General features: G+C 39.2%; 1 protein-coding gene and 1 long non-coding RNA gene across 3 annotated transcripts; both read right to left on the minus strand.

Annotated features, from left to right (window-relative positions):
• Window positions 1-6,186: 6,186 nt before the first annotated feature.
• Window positions 6,187-10,916, minus strand: LOC145124541 (glycosyltransferase BC10-like). The gene is made up of 11 exons (XM_079059942.1): window positions 10,550-10,916; window positions 9,710-10,126; window positions 9,342-9,440; window positions 9,020-9,120; window positions 8,860-8,931; window positions 8,496-8,586; window positions 8,321-8,401; window positions 7,519-7,578; window positions 7,286-7,408; window positions 6,653-6,691; window positions 6,187-6,583 (listed from the first exon to the last, which is right to left on the minus strand). Exons 2-11 carry the CDS (start codon window positions 10,061-10,063, stop codon window positions 6,455-6,457), a joined length of 1,149 nt encoding a protein of 382 aa, XP_078916068.1. The 5' UTR covers window positions 10,064-10,126; window positions 10,550-10,916; the 3' UTR covers window positions 6,187-6,454.
• Window positions 10,917-13,321: 2,405 nt separating this feature from the next.
• On the minus strand, window positions 13,322-22,410 carry LOC145123463 (uncharacterized). 2 transcript variants are annotated; one of them, XR_013715148.1, is made up of 6 exons: window positions 20,913-22,410; window positions 19,726-19,940; window positions 15,387-15,444; window positions 14,375-14,789; window positions 13,658-13,698; window positions 13,322-13,554 (listed from the first exon to the last, which is right to left on the minus strand). It is a non-coding gene; the product is annotated as an uncharacterized LOC145123463 (long non-coding RNA). The 2 variants fall into 2 exon arrangements; XR_013715149.1 differs by having other exon boundaries at window positions 14,375-15,444; window positions 19,726-19,900; window positions 20,913-22,405.
• Between the last annotated feature and the right edge of the window lie 1,013 nt (window positions 22,411-23,423).

Consider the following 23,423-nt stretch of genomic DNA (forward strand, 5'->3'; position numbering starts at 1 on the left):
AAGATTTATCAAAGCATTTCCATAGAAATGTATTTCATTAAAAACCTCGGGATGTCATGTTCAATACAGATCAAAAGCATAAACAGTACAATAAAGCCTTACTACATTTATTCATAATCTCTCATCCCAAACATCATATCTATGCTCGTGCGCCACTACCTGTAATACAAGAAACTGAGTGGGTCAGGCTTGGGAGCCTGGTGAGCACATAGGGTTTTCAACCCACAATAAATAAGTTTATTAATTTCATCAATCAACAATAACCCGATTACCCGTTCCCGTTATCCTCGCATTACGTCCCTAAAACACCTATCATAAGGGACCTAGCCTAAGGATCAACATCGGGATGGACACTAATGCCAAGGGGTTTCCTCAGCAATAAATGTCCTAAAGGCAACCATGAGGGGGATAGAGTACACCGGTGAACACATCGTTCACAAACACCTACAGGTTGCGAGCCTGCTAGCGTTCCACTGGACTGTCTAGAAGAGTCCGTGGCCGTCATCCATACTCCGCTAGATGACAGAATCAACAACAACATCATCGAGGCCTCTCATCATTTTATCACACATCGTCTTATTACATCTACCCATGTTTTACCCCAACATTTTTGTAGATATAAAATACATATACAGTTTAAATTATTTAAAACATGTATAAAAATCTTTCATCAGCATAGGCAGCAAGTATTCAGATAATATGCACACATAGCACGTAATTAATATAAAATACTTCATATCTATGTGTAAGATGAAAGTAACTATGCACTCACCTGATAAGATGATAATTCTGCCCTTGAACAGCACTTTGTTATCTCAAAAACAATTATCCCTCGATAAAACCTAGTATTAATACCACTAGGATTTAGTCTAGCGTTAACCGCGACTAATTAATAGTCTAGCTATTATGATTATTATTATGTAAGCGTTAAATAACACTCAATATAACTCATAATAATAGCCCAAATAATTATTTTAAAGACCTAATAACATTACTATAATTATTTAAAAGTTATATTAAAAATTGCGTAGGCGTAGCTTACTTACAACGAGTTTTTCTTAAAAACCGGGCTTCTTGCGGGCAGAGCTTCAGCTTGAATGGATAGAGAGAGTATAGAGAGTAAAAGAATGGGTTGAAGGTGTGAAGAATGAGGCAGCCCCGAGCCTCAATTTATAGTGCTCTGGGTGCTCTACTAGTGCTCCACTACCTGCTCCACTAATTGCTTAGTGCTCCACTACCTTTCATTTAGACTCTTTCGGCTAATTCTCGACCGATCTTAAATTTAACAGTAGGAGGAGATTAGACTGCTAAATGACCGCGAAGAATTCGTAACTAAAATTCGAGTTTCGGGCTGTACACTGCTAAGCCGAAACTTTGAAAAATCATAACTTCTTCATACGAAGTCAGATTTGGGCGTTCTTTTTATGGATTTTCTTGGTTTAACATACTCTACGACTTTGGTTTAGATTACTAAGGCTAAAAAGTCTTCTATCGTAAATTCACTTTTTACGCTTCCCGGTGTTGTGTCGGTTCCGTCTCGAAACTTCGATGGGTCATAACTTCTTCGTTATAAATCGGATTTCGGCGTTCTTTATATCCCCGGAATCCTTGTTTCGACCACTACGACTTTATGTAAAGATATCGGGCTTATCTCACACTTTAATTTTGACGCTTATTTTTATTCGTTATTTATTACACATTTATAAATAAATAATAAGCATATAAATTCACATAATTCACATAATACTCAAATATTTCATCTTTATTACCTCAAAAAGTGTTACAATAGTTGACCTAGACTATTACATCGTCTAAAAATGCTTAGCCCCGAAACCCGGGCGTTACAGAGTATATTCTCTTTCTATCATGTTTAAATAATTAATTATATACTTATGAAAAAACCATGGAACAAATTATATAATTTTGTTTATTTTTGATAAATAAGAATAAAACTCATCTTGTATAATTGTTAATTCTTCTTTTGAAAATTCTTGGAATAACCAAGTTTTAAAAGGCTTCCATTTTTCTGTATTAAATTCATTATAAATTATTGATCTTGCCGGTGATCCCGGACTAAAATTTATTATTTCTTCTCTATCCATTAAATTGGAAAGTTCATTTCTGAGGCAGTAGGATCCTCTTCATAGACACCTTTGACTATATTTTCTTTTATATTTAATTGATTTATTTTCTTGTCTAATTAAGATGTAGAACACCGGGAAGGAGTTTCTACCTTATATTCTAAAGGCGATATATGAGAATATAGTGATCTAGTTGATCTACATCTTCTTAATAGAGGTATTTCTCCATCATCATTATCGAATTCTATTTGAATTCTTCCTTCCGATGTTTGTATAATTTCTGTAATTTTATTATTTATTTTTGGTTGAGGAGGAACCGCTCCCTCCAAGACCCAATTTTTTGGGAAATCTATTTCATCCCACTTAATAGCTTTTCTAGTGGTTATCTTAGACATATCAAAATTACTTTCTATTAAAATAGTTTCATTATTAGATTTATTAGTTTTTTTACACCTAGGGTTCATTGTTTTTAAAGGCCTGTAGTATATTCTATAACATATACATATTAATTCAGATCCTGACATATAATTGTATCCATTTGTTTTAACATTTAGAGTTAAAGCATCTAATATATTAACATCAGATAATGATAATTGTAAATTAGGATAAACATTAAAATATACTGGACCATTAGTTAAACTGGACTGTATTATGCCCATTAAAGATTGTTTCCAATTCATATTACGACCATCACGTAATACAGCTAAAAAACTTTCTGGTAAACCTTGTAAAGTTAAAGGTTTAAAAGCAATTTGCACTAATCCTATATGTAAATAATTATGAGTATATTGATATCTTTGAATATCTTCATATGTTAATAATTTAACAACCATATCTTCTTGATTCATTGTTAAATTTTCTTCAGTTGTTTTAACTGATTGTATAAAACCTAATTCTTCAAAAGTACCTAGCTCATATAAAACTTTTGGTTGTATTTTAGGAATTGTCCATTTGTTTAGCAAATCTAATTGTTTTGGTATTTCATATTCTTCATTCATTTGATTTTTAACATTATTTCTATTATTCCTTTTGAACATGTGAAAATTCATTTGGAAAATAAGTGTTAAATAATCTTATGAAACACATGACTCTGATACCATTAAGAACAGAGAAGGCCCAGAGTTACCATATAGTTATGTCAAAATACAGTCATAGGATTATTTACAATAAACAGGTAATTTAATTTGAAACGATAATATGAAACCGAGTCAATGACAAACAGCCTTAAAACGCCAACTTTGGCTAAAAGACGGGCAACATCACGACTAGTGGTTTAATCATTTCAAATTAACTTACTTGTTATCAACCTAGACTTTTGTATTTCAAATAACCATATGATACCGAAGGTTTCTACAAAATTAGTAAAGCCATAATTTCATGAGATTACTTAACACTTAAAAGGATTTAGCCTATCATTAGGCTATATATATATATATATATATATATATATATATATATATATATATATATATATATATATATATAACTCATGTAATTCATGGGTCTCATAACTAGTATAATAATATATAACTAGTATAATAATATAGTATAATGACTACAAATCTAATACAATTGTTTTTAGGTTTTTGTAATTATAGTAATATTTGTTAAAGGTAACATAAAGTACATTTATGGCTTGCAAATGGATTTCACATATACAATGTGAATATAACCTGTATGAATTAAAATTGCTAGTATGTTGTAAAGCTAAAATGTATAATAATAATAATAATAGCAATAATAACAATAAAAATAATAATAATAGTAGTTATAATAATAATAATAATAATAATATTATTATTATTATTATTATTATTTTTATTATTATAACTACTATTATTATTATTTTTATTATTATTATTGCTATTATTATTATTATTACTATTATTATTATTATTATACATTTTAGCTTTACAACATACTAGCAATTTTAATTCATACAGGTTATATTCACATTGTATAATAATTTTTAATAATATTATTAATAATAGTAATAATATTAGGGATGTCAAAAATCCTTGTAGGATCCCGACCCTGTGGGATCCCGTTTTCCTATGAGAGTATTTTTACAATTTTTCATGTTCAAGGGTGAGTTTTATCCCCGTTTAGTTTTTGGGGGCGGGGATTTCCGTCTCTAATATCCCACGAGGGCCCCGAAATAATTATCTAATATTTAACTATTTTATTTATAAAATAAATATTAAACTTAGAGTATTCATCATGTAATATATGTTTTGTATCCGAATAACTAGTATAATATGTAAAGCTAAACGAAATAAACGAATTAAAAATACGTTAAATGGAGGATTTCGGGCCAAACGAGATTAACGGGGGCGGTCTTCAAATTCGCAGGACTGGGGAAATGGGGGAATTCAGGATTGGGGGAAAAAGACAAAGTCAGGGGTGGAGGTCGAGGCAATTATTTCTGGCCCTATTTGATCCCGTTGACATCCCTAGTCATAGATAGAATGATGAAACAACACTTCTTTTTTTTTTTTTTTTTTGTATTTTTATCCGTTTGGTTAAATAGTTTTGTTCAATAATTTTGATATGTGTAGCCTCGAGTGTTTACAAAGCTAATATTGATTTTCTTTAGGCTTTTCGAAACCATTAACCACAAACTTGGTAGATGTTATGTCGTTGTCACCTCATCATCACACACAATCATATTAAGTTTGTATACCCACCACTACACATCACTATATCATTTTTCTTTTTTGATTATTTAAATAATTTTTTTTAATTAATTAAATATAAGAGAGATAAAGAGAAAAAAAATAAGATTGTGTGTGGTCAATTGTGGTGATGACCGCATTTCATCACAATGTACTGTTTTTACATTTCACCACATTAACACGAGGTGATGTTCATATTCTACTATCTTATCACATCAACCATATTTATAGTTAATGGTGATAACTCTGAAAATAAACTAAACTAGAAAAACACTACAAAGTGTTTGGATTTTGTTAAATCATTTAGAATTTGATGAATTTGAATCAATAAGAATTTTTAAATCTTTGGTTGGTATAGTTTGAAAAAGAATTGGAATTCATTCTTTTTTAAATTTAGTTTGTTTATAGAGAATTGGAATGTATTCCTGTCAAATTTTTTTGTGTTTATTTTATAAACAATTTATAAAATTGAAATGTAAATATTTATAGAAACAACTTTTTAAGTTTTATTATTATTATTGATTGTTTACATAACATATTTAAAATAATTTGTAAATAAAAATAAACAATAATAAACACACTTTATCCACACCTCAATCAAAATAAGAATAAAGAATGATTGTTTACATAAGTTTTTAAGTTTTTTATTATTGATTCTGTACATAACATTTTTCAATCCACCCAAATTACTCGAACTAAACACCACCTAAGTTACTCAATGAAGGAGTTACATAATACATAGTACAAGTAATTGCCTAATTACGAGGATAATTGACCGATTTAACCACTAAGTTACATAGTAAAACTAATTTCCTAATAGCCTCAATGTTCACACGCCCAAACAAGAGAAGAGCTAATAGAATAAAGTAGTCTATCAATGATTTCCAAGTTAAAAGGAAATTGTCCCAATCACTATCACATAAAGCATAGAGATGAAAATCACTCTCCCTACATAGTAGAATGCCCTATCAAAATAACCTTTTAAATACAACAAAACTCTCAAAGCTATATCCCAATGTTCAACTTTACTTGAAAGAAGCCAAATCCTTTTCGTATGCTACTTCAATACCAAGAAAAATGCTCGAGTACACCCAATTTTTTGTAGACATCAAAAAATAAACCATAGATTTTGAAGACATCAAATAAATTATATGGCTCGAGGCTCAAGAATAGTAAACAGTAGTTAAAAAAAGCAATGAGTTTTGAACCGGGTCGGACTATCCACTCAAACTAGCCGACAAAGAATATATGACCCATATATCAATAATGGGTTAAGCCGACGATATATATTTCTCTACTATTACTTAAAGGAAACATGCTTTATTTGACCGAATCCTTGGTTTAGATGGGTTTTGAATCGGGTCGGACTATCCCCAATCTTTTTATGCACTTCTACTCCGAAACATGTACCACTTTCATTGCACAAAACATAACGAACAAACACAACCATGGAATCACTATTCCTACTTCAATAATTGTTTCATCCCTACAAAAATACAAACAGTCGACCACATCGTCTACAAAACATCTCCCCAAAAATCAAGGGAGTATAAAATTACAAATTAACAAGATTAAACAGATTTCTGAAAACCTTTCTTCCTCACTATCCACTCAAACTTGCTCTTCAACTCGAAAACAGACCCAGGTTTGAAAGGAGTGAGAATTAAGATGGTTTTACCAAAGAATCGGTAATAAAAGTCAAACAGTCGTGTAAATTGGGAAAAGGTCAATCATGCTGTTCAAGGTCTCTGGTAAGAACTTTCTTGCAAATAAGTAACATGGTCGATTCACACTATTCCACATACAGGGCGTAATCGTCATTTCCCTCTGCAAGATTCTTGTAGTAAATAAGAAACCAAAGCCGAAAAGCCAAGAATTTACAAAAAAGAAAAATACCTTTTCATCACTTGTAACATGAACACTTTCAGAAATCGACTGCAATTCATACAACAAGAACGCGTTAAGATGGAAGAATTTTAGGGGGAGATTTGGTTTGTGAAATATTTTTGGAAGGAATGGAAATTGTCAAAGGAATTGGAATCATAATCTGTCATGCGTGTGGTTGGCAACATATGGAATGTAATTCGATACTAAAATTAAAAACTAAATATCTTGATTTTTTTTAGTTTTGTTAATTTTGATACATATGACAAGGGTACTTTGGTCTATCAATAAAAAAGGAAGAAAGTAATTGGCTTCCTTCAACCAACCCTCCCTTGAGAATGGTGAAATCCATCAAACATGGAATTTGAACGATTCTCATGGAGTTCAGTTCCATCCACATGGCAAACCAAACACACAATGGAATGGAATCCGATGGAACTGGAATTCGAGATTCCATTTCCATCAGATTCCATTGAAATTCGAGATTCTAAACACTCAATGGAATGGAATCTGATGGAACTGGAATTCAAGATTCCATTGGAATTCGAGATTCCAAACATGAATGGAATGGAATTTTGAATTCCAATTCCATCGGATTCAGGCATTCCCACCAGAAATGAATTATAAAAATAAGTAAAAATATACCGAAATATTTTTGATGAGCTGTAAAGAGATGTCCTTCTTCCGGTAGGATTTCGGATGCCATTTTCGTTCTGACCAATCAACATGCGTCACCGACCAGTTTGCTACTCCATGTGGATCAAACATCTAAAAATTTGAATCACAAAATTAATTAATTTTAAAGATAAAAATCCAAATCTTTTTGCTAGAAATAAGTACAACACAAAATGAACGATAAAAACGCCAAAATTTCTCACATGAAATAATGTTGGCAAATAATGTTCATCAGCATAGCAATTACGCCCATCCATACCAGGCTGTAGTCAAAGAAAAAGACATCAGAATAAAAAAAAAAAAGTTATTCTTCCAACAACCCCTGAGCTGGCCCACACTGTGTCCTGTACCATATCACCATATCAGGTACACAGTGGCCCACTAAGTGGCTGTCATAAAGCCTAGTAATCCAGATTGGAATTGAAACTCCCACACTGTAGCTGCTGATAGGGGTGTAAACGAGCCGAGCCGAGCCCGAGCCTGACCAAGCTCGAGCTCGGCTCGTTTAATTTTGAGGAAGCTCGAGCTCGAGCTCGAGCTCGATTCGAGCCTTAAAATGAAGCTCGAGCTCGGCTCGTGAACAATTTAGTGGGCTAGCGAGCCTAATCGAGCCTATATATATATATATATATATATATATATATATATATATATATATATATATGTGTGTGTGTGTGTGTGTGTGTGTATAGGCTCGTTTAAGCTCGTTTAGGCTCGTGAGCCCCTGAATTGAAGCTCGGCTCGAGCTCGTTTAATAAACGAGCCTTATATTTAGGCTCGAGCTCGGCTCAGGCTCGTTTAATTCGATCCCGAGTCGAGCTTTTAACGAGTCGATCCCGAGTAGCTCGGCTCACTTACACCCCTAGCTGCTGAGATTCAAATTTTAAAATGGCATAACTAGTGATGCCAAATTCATCAAATATATATATATATATATATATATATATATATATATATATATATATATATATATATATATATATATATATATAAAGGAATTCTCACCCGACAATAATCTCGGAACTTTGTATAGTAGAGACTATCGGCCATAACAATAATGGCATGTTGACGCTTCATTGTGAACCACTGCATAAAGTACAAAATTACCCTCTACTTCAATTTCAAATACAAAAATGTAATAAGACTACAATATCCAAAAAAGTTCAATATTATATTACACCTGAGCACCCTTTCTAAAGAATTTCTTTTCAACTTCAGGTAACATACGGTTGGAATATCTACCACTTCCATGTGGGCCAGGATCCTCAAAGCTGAAAAACATTTAAAAACATCAGAATTATATAAAAAGTGTTATATTTACATTTTGACTTTTTGAGTCAAACCTACTACTTTCAAATTGCATATTTGATATGAAACTTGTTACTAAATGGCACCAAGAACACAATATTTGTACTATTTGTAATCAATACTAATGTAAATGGCGATTTTCCTGCCAAAAAAACTGTTAAAACACATTGAATTTGAAGTTGTGAAGTTTCATGTTTGACTTCCAAAGTCAAAGCTGTCAAGATTTTTGTACAAACCTGTCGATGAAGCTGATGTTGGTGTAGATAAGATAATTATATACATAGTCAAACCCACGCAATGGTACACAGCTGAAAAAAAAACAAGAATTTGACATTGACACCAAAAATCAGATATTGACCAATATACCCCTGTCAGAAACTAACACAAACTGCTGACCTGTCGGAAAGTAAAACGAAATGCTGATTATCGGGATCTTTCAATGCATTCGCCAAAAGCCGTTTTTCAGCATCAACCATTGAAATTTTCCCCCAATCTACCTGAACAAAATATTGACCAATATACCCCTTGTCAAGGGTAGTTGTATCTGTATAGCACTAGCATGATAGGTGGTTTTGATTATGTTTCCACTGGTTATTTTGTATGTATGTATCATTGGATGACATATATATACATATGATGTTAAAACTTAAAAGTTTTTAAAAGTTGCTATTTTTTTTAACATAAAGATTATTGCTATTTAACAATGTATATAACAAACCTTGTCACTACGAATTTCACGATTTTGGAAATATCGACTAGAGTGGACCGGTTTGACTCTGGATGCATGAATATGGATCGAAAATTTACCTTCATGACCCTACAAATTATGTAAATAAGTCATCAACTAGAGGGGTAAAATGTCAAAACACAATTTTAAAGAAAAGAAATGATAGTTGGAAGGTGTTTGGATGCACATTTTTAAACTGATTATTGCAACTTGAAGCACAATAATGAGTTTCTTAAAGCAACTTCTTATGCTTTTTTCAAAACTTGAACACTTTGACTTCAAATCATCAGAAAATCATAATTGTAATGAGTTTAATCGAGCATCCAACACCCTCTTGGATTAAAAAACTTATTACATACCTGAAAAAATTTATCCCACAATCTTTCAAAAGGTAATGATCCAGGACTCAAGAACATGAAAGCAATCTTGGGATTTTTTGTTTCGATTTGGGAGTTTAATATATTCTTAATTACAACACGAGAAGCAATCTCTTCATCGGTGAGTTGTCTTTCAGGAGGTGGAAGCCATCTGGCAATGGTTTTACAGCTAGAAGACGAGAAGATATAACAGGCAGTAGAGTCTCGAGGTGGATGAATGTATGCGACAATTAAGAAGATGCAAATTAATGAAACCAATATGATAATCCATTTGGGTTTCTTTAATTGAGAACGATGGCGAGGTGGATGCAAAATCTGCATATCTTTCATGCCCATAGGACACGACTCAGTGGATTCGTTTATAATTATGCATCGCACTATGTAATGAATTATTCGAATCTGCAAGCAAGAATATAGAATTAGATGAAATCGCAAAATCGAAGCAACTGATGTTTATAGTTTTTAAAAGCAATTTATTAAACAAAGATGGAAGTCAAACCTACCAATCTAAGTCAATGTCACACAATCCATCCAAATCCCAAATGCATTTCACATAAACACGAAACTTTCTTAGCATAAAACCCTTAAATGCCACGCAGAACACATGCTTTTACGCTTACAAACATGTATGATAGTGATATTGAATGTAATGCAAATTTTTTTAGTTTTGAGGGTAAACCCAGGATAGAAAATCAAATTTTTATACGAAATTAATTGAAATTGAAAACGAAATCAAAAGCGAACCCCCGCCACTTTCAAATTGGGGGATTGCCCTTAAAGAATCTTGAATTAGAACGAAGAATGAGAGATGAGGAGCAATACCTGGTTCAAGCGATCTTTATCTGAATCTTTCTTGACTAATTAATCTCCGATTAAAGCATCATCTCTCAAATGGGTGTCAAGATCTGGAAAAAGTGAAACCCAGAAACGAGTTGGAGAGCAAGAGAACAGAGTAACTCTACGGATGATAATTCGATTGAAGAGGATACAGGTTTGTATGCTTTTGTTTGGATATGAGTATGTGTGCTTACGGATGAGTGAAGAGAGAAGGGAGTGATGGATTAAAATCAAGAATGGTGTTCTGTAATTGGGTGACTGCTGCTGCGTCAACAGAGTCCAAGCACGGGAACATTTCAGCCGGCGAATTTTGTAAGAATCAAAAGTGGATTACAAGTGGTCAAAATATATGGAGTGGGAAGCTGGTGAGTCAGTAGATTAATAATTGTTTTGGTTTAAAATTACACTCACCAGTAACTATCATATTATTCGCCGTTCACATGATATAATAAAATTGGATAATGACTTAGAGGGTATCACGAAATTTTTTTATTTTGTTCATTGAAATTTTTTTTTATTTGATTTATCTTTGAATAATTTGATATTGTTCATATTTTATACTTGGTTATAAGGGTAATAAAAGTAAAATGTAAACAATTTCAAATAATTCAAGGATAAATCAAAACGAAAAAAATTCAATGACTAAATGTGAATAAAATTGAAAGTTCGTTATCTTTTTTAGTCATTATACATTGTATTATTTAACAGTTTGAAACTTTCACAACCTCAAATTACATTCTAATTATCTTGAATCATATTATTTTTCATGCAACCAAGGTGCAAATTCTATTGTAATAGATGGTTAGATAAATGACGTTCCATTATAACCTATAAAACTTTAATTATAAATAGAAGCATAAACACTCCTTAAAAAATTATCTTATGGACTAAGATTAAAACCATGAACTACAACATAAATGTATTTGTATCTATTGTACCTTTCTCCATAAATTGATAAATAAAAGAATAAATCTTAACAAAACTAATTGTGAAGAGTTTACTCCATGATATTAAAACAAGCTAAACCATGACACCACTGAAGAGGCTCATAAAGGACATAGTGGTCCACCATTTTCGCGAATATAAGTACACCATGATGGAACGGGCCCTTAGGAAGAGACTGGAAAACAAACATATTCAAACTCTTTAAATCGTTGAAGTAATTTTTTCTTGCAAAAATCTTTTAACTTTAATGGGGTTTGTAGCTTCGTATAGACCAAAACAAGCACAACCGAGAAAGCACAATGAATGCTCGATGGCTTCATTTTTATAGCTTGTTAAACGGTTTCATGGTTTTGACTATTGACTTCACGAATATATTAAAACTAGGTGGGGACCCCGCAACGACAATTTTTTCCGTTGTTTGTTCTTTGTAAATGTCATTTGATCAACTATTTGTTTATAGTTTGAGTATTGTTATGGGGCAAGTCAAATTAAAAAACATACACTGTCCCATTTTACTGTACTGTGGCATTTTTGAGTGCAGGGGCAAATTGGTATTTCAACAAAATTGAAATATAAACAAAAAAAACATTATATAAGGGTAGTTCGGTCAGAAACTATTAATGATAAAAAAGAAGTTATTTTTTATTGATAAAATCAGTCAACTTTAATAAAAAAAACTTTGCATTCAATTTGAACATAAAAAAAACTGTAAATGCTGTCCCATTTTACTGCACTGATGCATATTTGAGTGTAGGGGAAAATTGATCTTTCAGCAAAATTGAAATACAAACAAAAAAATTGTACATAGGGGTAGTTTAGTCACAAAACACCAAACAACTATAAGTAGAAGTTGTTGAAGTAGAAAACGGTTGCTGCTCGCTTAGCTATGGTTTCTGTTATTTTTGACCTTATGGTTATTTAGTCCAAAATTGGAAAAAGTCTTTTTTGGTCCTTGTTTTAAGCAAAACAACATGTACAATAAATTTTAAGTCCAAAAAGTGTCTTTATCAACTTCTTAAAAGTACCTGAAAAGCAATAACAGTAACTGTTCTTTCACCAATGATGGAGCTCACGGTTGAAGATTTTCCAACTCGACCTTTCCCCATCACAAGAATCGTTAACATGTCCCTTTTTTTGTAACATTGCATTAAATAAAGAATTGGTAACGTTAATTTGTATAATATTTCTTATCATGCGAGTCTAGTGACCAAATACATAAAGGGAATTAGGGAAAGAATTAGACCTTCACTTTTAGTTTTCCCAACAGTTGTAGCAACTTGTCATTAGTGGCAGTAGGAAAATGTTGAATCTCAATCCCTTCGCAGATAAACTGAGCCACCATGGAAACTGTTCTAAGGAAAACGTAATTAAACGACTATACAAAGTCAATTATGTATAAGCCCGCAACCCAAAAGCAGCAAATTCAAAAGCAATACTAAATTACATTCACTTTTGTGAGATTCCATTAATATTTAATAATTATAGTTCAAAATTTATTGAACCCCAAAGATTAACCAACCTTCAAACACAAAGCGTGTGAAATCAAGTGTATGATCAAAACAAACCTTATCCACGTTTCCACATTAATCATTTCGATAATCCAAATAGCTAAAAAAAAATTCACATTGAGCATATAGAAATTTCAACCAAACCAAAAATCAGAATGACGCTGTTAACCAAACTTCAAACACAAAACCTGTGAAATCAAGTGTATGATCAAAAGTTCAAAAGAAAGTTAATCTACATTTCCACATTAACCATTTCAATTATCCAAACAGGAAAACAACTAAAAAAAATTACACAGCTGCGAAGTAGAAATCACAAAAAATTACATTCCAAAATCAGAAATTAGAAAAAAGATATCAATGATTAGATATTAAGAGCCTTTGAACATAAGCTACAATCTGATTATTGTCGGTTGCTTACTTAACAAAATCATGGATACAACACTTCATCTAGTTTACATTAAGGTCCAACCTTTGAACATAAGCTACAATCTGATAATGTATTGGTTCCCATAAAAAGTTGCAAACGGTCAATAAAGCCTACAAAATAATCACAAAACATGCAGGTGATCTCATTTTAAGAACCAAGAAATCTCTTACTGCACTAATTGAAAGACTTCAATACAAAATTTGAAGAGTTTACCTTTACTAATGTCGGATGCTGCTTCCATCAATCATGCCCCCCTGCTGACAGAAAAAAAAAATTCAACAAAAGTTGTGTTGGTTGTGTATTCACAGAGGAGAATGGTGTTTTTAACCCATAATGAATTCATTTTCTAGCATAAAAGAGTAATTTCTAAGAATATTTGAAGCAGCAACAACACATTGTTGCTTTTGTACACACCCCTTGTCCAAATTAAGTAAACCATCCTCGGAAACCATTCTGCAGCCCGAGACTTTGTTCCCTTTTTTCCGCATGGACTACATCAAAACTTAAAAAGGAGGGGAACTACGCATCCAATTCAACGAACCTTCCCAAAAATCAAAAACTTCCAAGTAAGAACTACATCTTATGAATGTACTGTCAATACATAATCAAACAAAAAGCCAAACCAAAGAAAGGAAACAACTATCTCAGATGTCATAAAACAAAACCCCCCAATTTCTTTCACACATAATAAAATCAAGAAATCCATTTGTATGTATATGTAATTACTTTGATTTGATATCAATAAAGATAGATGCATATCTTATAGCATCATTGACCTGCATCGGTCATTGTTAGACATGAAATCACGTAAATGCGTCTTACCAATGCCCGCAACATGGGCCCGAAAGTAAAAAGGGTTCGCATCATCAATTAACAGTTACGCTTAGCAATGAATACATGAAATTGTTCAAATAGGCGTATGGGAATCACCTTCAGGTCCTTCCATGGTGCAGTGTCAGAGATTAAAGTCGCCATCTGCAAAGATTTTCAAGCAAAAAAAATTATTTCCACAAAACAACGGTTAGTGAGATTACTAAAACCTATAAAATCGCATATGTAAGCTTAATATGTCGCCAATCAGATGAGAAATCACATATTCAGAAAAAAATCATCTATGAATTTCACCATTTATCCACAAATTCCCAAAGCTCGACATTTCATTTTATGTGTATGTAACACCCAAATATTCAAGCGAATTTAAAATTTTTAAAACATTTCCAAAACCATTAACCATTACAAAACTTGTTTTCAAAATGTATAATATCAGAGTATCCCAAAAACAAAGTCATAAAAAGTGAGGAGCTGTACGATCATGCATTTGTCTTGCCACGATCCCCTGATGTACCTGAAACAATAAACTGAAACTGTAAGCCTGAAAGCTTAGTGAGTTACCCCCAAAATACCGATACACATACAGTCCACATAACCATGTCAGCAATATCATAACATAACAAACTGAAACAGAACAGCACGTAACGGTTCCACAGCTTCACAGACTGGAATACCCCTGGGCCCACAGTATGAGTCTGGAATGCCTACCGAGCCCTCAGCTCACATCTGGATTGCCATCGAGCCCTCAGTACGAGTCTGGAATGCCTACCGGGCCCTCAACTCGTATCTGGAATGCTCCCGAGTCCTCAGTATGAGTCTGGAATGCCTATCGGGCCCTCAGCTCATATCTGGAATACTCTAGGGTTTGTTGGCTACCGCACGGAGCAGTACCACCTCAATCCATCCCACATAACATGTCGACATGTAACATAACTAATGCACATACAGATAATCATACAATATCACAGGTAGTCCTACAGATCTACCAGACTAGCATATCAACTGACATACATCACTAACTCATACTCAACATATCAATAACTACTAGAGTATAAAATCCAATGGGCCGCCTTGGTGCCTTAGACCCCTTAGTACAGTGAGGATAACTCACCTCAAAATGCTGAAGTCCCGTATACACAATCCAAGCTGCTTGATGACAGATTCCCGAACTGTCAATATCAAAACATCACCCAATTAATAATTGGGTTCCAAGCCCAAGGTCCAACTCATACTATAAAAGCCCAAAAGCCAAGTAATGGGCCAAAGCCCAACATATGGCCCAATTTTCCAAATTGGGCCCACACCTCTACATGGTCTTTCCTTAAGGCACATTCGATTATTCCAATCCAATTCCCATGGCCCATTATCACATAGTCATAAAGGCTCAATTATGGCCCAATTTTGCAAATTGGGCCCAAGTCCTCACATGGGCCTTATCCTAAAGCCCATCTACTTATTTTGGTCCATTAACTTGTTCTTGGACAACCCATCATTAGTCCATTGGTTGAGCTTCTAGGTCACTTTGGGCCTTATTGGGTCCATTAGGGTTTTATTAGGTCCATTGGGGTCTCTTTGGGCCCACCAGGGTTTCTTTTGGCCCATTAGGGTTTAGTAGCCCCTTGTCCAAACATCCAAACGAGGTCCAAACGCAATCAAAGCACACCGCCACCCGACACGGCGGCCGGTGGCGGCAAGAGGCGGCAACCACCACTCTACGGTGGTGGTTTGGGTTTTTCTCTTCATTATTTCACTTTTTGTTACAATTACAATGCTAAAAAACAAATAACCCACACACACTAACACACCTAAATCCATAGCAAAACACACACACACACATACAGCCACCCTCGTGGTGGCCGATGGTGGTTCACGGTGGTGGTGGTGGCCCCTTTTGAAATCTGATCAACTACTCACGCGCACATACAAAATATGTAACATCCAGATTCCCAGGTACTCTATGTTATTCTTTTATTTTGAGTTTTGAGGAGGGACTCGACGAGTTGACGCCTAGACTCGTCGAGTAGGATCGCGTGTTGCTGACTGGATTAATGAAGGGATTCGACGAGTCGATGGTTGGACTCGACGAGTCCGCGCTGTGGACAGAAACCCTAAATCTTTGGGCATGTGCCCTATTTAAGGGTCCTTACAGCCCTCATTTGCGGCTACCAGTCCAGAGAGAGAAACCCTAGAGAGCTTGAACGAGTTGTATGAGAGAGAAAGCCATTTTAACCCCCTTTTTGGTGTTGTTTTGCAAAGAAGAAGGTGTTTCCAGCTAAAGGAGGACAAGAGGATTGCTAATCCGTGGTTTCCAAGTTTGGATCTACAGTGTTGAGGTAGCAAATCGATCCTTTCTCTGTTTGGTTTAAGATCCTTGATTTTTAGGGTTTTCTATACCCTTTATTGGCTTGAAATGTTGAGTATGTTGTCCCTTTGAGTGTTAGACTCTGGATCTGGACCTCTAGAGGTCCAGAGGGCCTTATCCATCCTACTTTATGTGGGTTCATAGAGGGAATGAGGCTATGTTGCCATTTTAGAAGCCATTTCACCAAGGAAAGCCTTGTGTGCGTTGCATGAATGTCAAGACTGAACCTTTACGTGATTATCGTGTTTGGGAAGGTCAGATCTATAGGTTAGAGAAGCAGATCTGACCTCAGAAGGTCATTTGAGTGTTGCCATGGAAGCAACTCGCCGAGTTCATAAGTGGACTCGACGAGTCGAGTCGGGGTTGCCCCGCGATTCGTGACAGGCTTAACCCGTCGAGTGAAGGGATGACTCGACGTGCCAAGTGAGGCTAGAAGGATTCTGAGGACCCGCATGGACTCGCCGAGTCGCCCATGTGCACTCGACGAGTCAGGTCAAAGTTTGACCGTTGACTTCAGTTGACCTTAGGGTTTTGGTCAAGCTGATTCAGGAGAGTTCATGGAGGGGTAGGATGACCTTCTACCCAATCTTTAGAGACGAGGCTATGAGAGGGTATTGATCAGGAATGTTATTCGTATGGTAGGAGGAGGCTAGGTCGGGACGTCAAGCACGAGAGTTTATCCGACTTCGTATGAGGTGAGTCTTCTCACTATACTGTACCTAGAGTGGTACTTATGTGTGACCGGAAGGTCTTATATGCTATGAGATGTATGTGTTGTATACTGTTATATGATATTGATGTGTTATGTATGTCATGAATGCTAAGGACCGGAAGGTCATTATGATATGGACCGAAAGGTCATTACGGGTAGGACCGGAAGGTCTACCAGGGATGTGGGACGGAAGTCCTCTGAGACACATTGACCGGAAGGTCTTATAGCCATGAGTGGCGTATGTGGTATTTTGGGGAACTCACTAAGCATTTATGCTTACAGTGTTTTGTGTTATGTGTTTCAGGTACAAGTGATGATCGCGGGAAGGCGCCGGCATGATCAGTACACACTTGTGGAGTTTTTATGTATTGTGATCTTGGGATGAATTTTATGGATTTCATATGTGATACATTGAGATTGATAATATTTATGAATGAAATTATATTTTAAAAGTGAAAAAAATTGTTTTGGGATTTACGTTGTTACAAGTTGGTATCAGAGCCTTGGTTTGAGGGATTCGGATGCACCTTCGGGCGTATCTGAACTCAAACTGAGGATTTCAGAAAGTTTTTCATAAAAAGGAACAATTTTTCTAAAAGAGTAAAAGACTTTGAGAAAAGCAGAGAGGAGCAGTGTGTACGATCAGCCAGCGCCCGAACGGTGATTTCTCAAAATACCCTTACATTATGTATTATGAGATATGTTATGATATGTTATGCATGCTAGAGTAGGCTAGGTATTCATATTAGGAGTAGAGTGGCCTGATTTGTGATGCCTTAGCCTAGGAAGATTTATGCTGCTATGTGATGCTTGGGAGTGAGTAGGTAGCAGTGAGGAGCTTATGAGAGGTCTACCGAAGGGTAGCCTATGCTAGCGAGGTGTAGAGTACTTGTGATCTGGGATCCTAGGAGGAGGACTTGGGGTGAATACTGATGCGGTGTGGACGGTAGTATAGGGCCCGTACTACTGAAGACATCGGATCAGCGCGCAGTCCAAGTAAGAATCCTTAGGGTACTAGGGAACAAGTAGGGTTGAGTGATCGAGTGAAAGTATGCTCGAGCGAGTCTCTGATATTTTATGTTGTATTTCAGAGACATCATGGTTGGGACACGCCACAGACCAAAGACCAGCGGTGTGAGTGACGAGGAGCTTCGTCAAATGATCCATGAGGAGGTGGCTGCGGCTATCCGCGCAGAGATTCCGGAGATGTCTGGGTCTATTAAGACCACATTGATTAAGACCTTTGATGAGAGATACCCAGCGGTTACTGAGGCTGCAGCCGCTGCAGCTACCGCAGCTGTTGCTGCTGCTAGACCTCAGGGTGGTGATGCGTTGCTGTTCTGAGAGTTCAGCAACACGAAGCCACCAGAGTTTGATGGGACGTAGGATTCGATCGCTGCGATGAGATGGGTTTCTGACATCGAGGGATGCTTCTATACATGTTCTTGTCCGGAGCATCTGAGAGTTCGGTTCGCGCTGAACCAGCTTCGCTTGGGAGCGAAGGGCTGGTGGAAGTTTCTGACAGCGCATTATTCTTCTGCAGGGCTTGCCGCGGTGACCTGGGAGAGGTTCAACGTTATGTTTCGTGATGAGTACGTTCCCCCAGTGGAAAGGGAACAGTTGGCCCAGGAGTTCTTGACCCTCAAGCAGGGTACTGAGTCTGTTACTGTGATCACCAAGATGTTCCATGAGAGGGCGATGTTCTGCCCTGAACACGTGTCTTCCGAGCAGGAACGCATGAGTCGGTACTTGAGCATTTTGAGGAGGGATATCAGGGAGTTCGTGGCGAACTCGTCATACCGGACATTTGCTGAGGTCCAGGCAAATTCCCGGAAGAGGGAGATTGAGCTGGAGACTCAGGCCCAGGAGGAGGCCGAGTCTCAGGGGAAGGATCGGCGGCCGGCACAGTCTCAGCCAGCAGCCAAGCGGGCAAAGCCCGCCGATTCGAGATCTGGAGGCCAGAAGGGCCGCACTTGTGGAAAGTGCGGCAAGGGACATCATGGGGTTTGTCGATCAGGTGCTTGCTACAAATGTGGCAAGGAGGGGCACATAGCCAAGGATTGCCCCAAGGGGTTCATGGTTTGCTTTCATTGCAACCAAACCGGACACCGGAAGGCCGAGTGTCCGCAGCTACGGGGGACAGCGCAGGGAGCACCGCAGGGATCTGCCCCTGCTACCGTGCGAGCTACTGAGGTTCGGCCAGTGAAGGCCGAGGCACCGAAGGCTCGCTGGAGAGCCTTCCAGTTGACAGCGGAGGAGGTCCGCGCAACGCCCGATGTCATGGCTGGTATGTATTCTTTCATTTATTTATGATGAGTTTGAGATATTATGCTCATATTATGATATGCGTAGGTACTTTTCTTGTGAATTCTGTACCTGATTTGGTGTTATTTGACTCGGGTGCTAGTCGATCTTTTGTATCATTAGCCTTTAGTCAGCACATCAGTATCCGTCGAGAGGCGTTGAGTCGACCTATGCGAGTTTCCATAGCTGACGAGTGATGCGACTCCGACCTCCGGCTGCTCTTCTGGTCTTCTGCTGCGGCGGAGATCTGACATCACAGTGCAAACCTGTTAGAGCCGTCCCAGGGACTGTGCCGCGGGAGCGGACTCCGACGGTCAAGTTAGATCAGCTAGAAGATCTGAGATGGTTCTCCATAGCTGGAGGGAACCATCTTGGTGCTGATGGTGGCTGACGGCTGAGCCACCCTGCCGGAGTATAGTGGCGGCTGAGCCATGGGGAAGTCTAGTGGTGGCTGAACCACCTGGGAGAGAGTCCTCCTCCATAGAGGATGTACTGTTCATTATATAGGGGACAATTAGGTCAGGCCTTGGGCCAAGCCCCCTTCAGGCCCAACTAGCAAGGAGCTGGGCAAGGCCGCCCGGAGGCACCGGGCGGGGCTGGCGGGCGCGCCCCAGGCAGGGCTGGCGGACGCGCACCAGGAGAGGATGGCAAGGGAGTGCCAGGCGAGGGAGCGCCTGGCCGAGCCGGCAGGAGAGTCCCCAGCAGGGCTGGCAAGGGAGTCCCCAGCAAGGCTGGCAAGGGAGCGCCAGGCAAGGCTGGCAAGGGAACGCCAGGCAGGGCTGGCAAGGGAACGTCAGGCAGGGCTGGCAGGAGCGCGCCAGGCCAGGCTGGCGCGCTAGAGCAGTCTAGGCCATGCCAGTGGACCATATCTCATCAAGTCCCCCCCAGTCTGATGGTATTGGTATGCGGCCAATGACATCGGACTGGACTAAGCCGTATAAACCAACTAGAGAGTCCCCAGCGAGGCTAGCAAGGGAGTCCCCGGCAGGACTTGGCAAGGGAACGCCAGGCAGGTCTGGCAGGAGCGCGCCAGGACAGGCTGGCGCACTAGATCAGTCTAGGCCATGCTAATGGACCATATATCATCAAGTCCCCCCAGTCTGATGGTATTGGTACGCGACCAATGACATCGGACTGGACTTAGTCATATAAACTGTGCGTCGTCAAGTCCCCCTAGTCTGATGCGATTGGACTGCTGACAATCGGATCGGACTAGATAAAGCACCAAATACATTAAAGAGTAAAAGAAATGACCGAACCTCACCCACGAGAGTCGTGGGGTTGCGCGATGAGCCAAACATTACTTATGCTGCTTGAGCTGACTTGATACTCCTTCATTGAGAGGAGTGTGAGCCGATTGGTGCGATGCAACGTAACTGTTGCTGCGATCATGTGGACCGAGGCTGCTAAAGAGTGTTACGCGACACTGATGTCGGTGGAATGTCGGACCGGGGTAGCTGGAAGCGTAAGCTTGCCATTCAGTCCCTGAGACTGTTATCCGACGTGATTGTTGTGGTAGCCATGCGAGATGGGATGTCACCAGTAACCATCTGCATTAATAACCATCTGCATTAATAACCATCTTGAGGATCTTTCTTGCTCGGTTTACACCTAGCTGGATTCCGGCGTACCAACCCTATTCCCCCCCTTTCTTAGAGGAGGCGAGGAATAGATTCCGAGAGTTGGGCGACTAGGTTGCTAGCGAGGGTCACGTAGTAAGACTATTGTCGATAGTCAGACAAAAGAATTCTTGAGGAACAGGTAGTGAGGCTATAGGTAGGAAACATGCAGTGAGACTGTTGCCGAGAGCCAGGCAGCAGAGATGCTACGGGGTACGCGACGAGGCTACAGGTAGGGTTACACAGCGAGACCATTTCCGAAAGCCAGGAAACAGAGATGCTGTGGGGTACGCAACGAGGCTACAGGTGAGGTTACACAGCGGGACTGTTTCTGAGAGCCAGGAAACAGAGATGCTGTGGGGTACGCGACGAGGCTACAGGTATGGTTACACAGCGAGACCATTTCCGAGAGCCAGGAAACAGAGATGTTGTGGGGTACGCGACGAGGCTACAGGTAGGGTTACACAGCGGGACTGTTTCCGAGAGCCAGGAAACAGAGGTGCCGTGGGGTCGTGACGAGGCTACAGGTAGGGTTACACAGCGGGACTGTTTCCGAGAGCCAGGAAACAGAGGTGCCTTGGGGTCGTAGGTAGCAGGGCCGCTGTCGGGATGACCTTCTTGCTGGAGAGTATCCTCACTATAGCAGGTTGTAATGCGGATAACACTTCATCGATCGTCCAAGCACGAGAGAGTCGTGATGACTGTGGGATAGGAAACACCGAGATCATGGTGTTGGTCGTGGAATAAGCTAGTGATGCGCCACTTATGATGCACGACTTAGGAGAATAGCTTGGGCTTAGCAGCCAATGATCATGGAGGTGTCATGCGGGAAAGCCTCGCGTGTAACAGATCGGGTTGGACTGCTAACGATCGTAGATAGATCGCGCGAGAGAGCGTCGATCGGAATGGATCGGGCTTGGCTGCCAACGATCGTAGATAAATCACGCGGAAGAGCGTCGCGTGGAATGGCCGGAGCAAGTTGCTATAATGGAGTCGGGCTGAGAAGCCAGGCGACTCGAGGCCAAGGTATTGAACCTCGTATGCGGAGCGTGCCGCTATAATGGAGTCGGGCTGGGAAGCCAGACGACTCGAGGCGAGGGAACTGAACCTCGCATGCGGAGCGTGCCGCTATAATGGAGTCGGGCTGGGAAGCCAGGCGACTCGAGGCGAGGGTACTGAACCTCGCATGCGTAGCTTGCCGCTGTAATGGAGTCGGGCTGGGAAGCCAGGCGACTCGAGGCGAGGGTACTGAGCCTCGCATGCGGAGCTTGCCGCTGTAATGGAGTCGGGCTGGGAAGCCAGGCGACTCGAGGCGAGGGTACTGAACCTCGCATGCGGAGCTTGCCGCTGTAATGGAGTCGGGCTGGGAAGCCAGGCGACTCGAGGCGAGGGTACTGAACCTCGCATGCGGAGCTTGCCGCTGTAATGGAGTCGGGCTGGGAAGCCAGGAGACTCGAGGCGAGGGTACTGAACCTCGCATGCGGAGCTTGCCGCTATAATGGAGTCGGGCTGAGAAGCCAGGCGACTCGAGGCGAGGGTACTGAACCTCGCACGATTGGGCGTAGCACCCCACGATCTATGCGTCTAGCTCGCATGATCACTCTGGGTTAAAGCGTACCTGATGCTTTGCTGCATCGCTAGTCGTACTAATAACTGATGCCTCGCTGTCTTGACTGTTTGTCGAGGGCTATGCGGGGGTGCTACTTAAAGCTGGATAGTGTAGCTACCGTCAAGTGGTGCGTAGCGAGACCGCCGTTGAGAGCTGGTCATCCGGGTCGTTGAGAACTAAGCACCGAGCTGCTAGCGATAGATGAGCAGCACGACCGCTGAAAGCTGGGCAACGAGACTACTGAGGGTTGAACAACGGGGCTGATCTTTCGCCTCGGAATATTAATGTCACCTCGGGAGTGCACTATCATGTATAACATCAGCTCTTCATCTACTTTAACTCTGCCCCTTCGGAATGAAAATCACTTCTTCATAGTGTCGTACCCACCCTACTCCCCTCCCCCCTCTTCCTTAGAGGAGGCTAGGTATGGAAACGATGGGTGAATAGTTGCAGGAAATTGGGCGACACAGCTACTGAGAAAAGCTAGACGACCCAAGTACTAACAAAAACTGGGCAGCGCAACTTGCACGACTGCTGGGAGT

Source organism: Lactuca virosa, chromosome 7, assembly GCF_052849685.1.
Source record: "Lactuca virosa cultivar CGN04683 chromosome 7, Lactuca_virosa_CGN04683_v6, whole genome shotgun sequence".
NCBI classification, from domain to species: domain Eukaryota; kingdom Viridiplantae; phylum Streptophyta; class Magnoliopsida; order Asterales; family Asteraceae; genus Lactuca; species Lactuca virosa.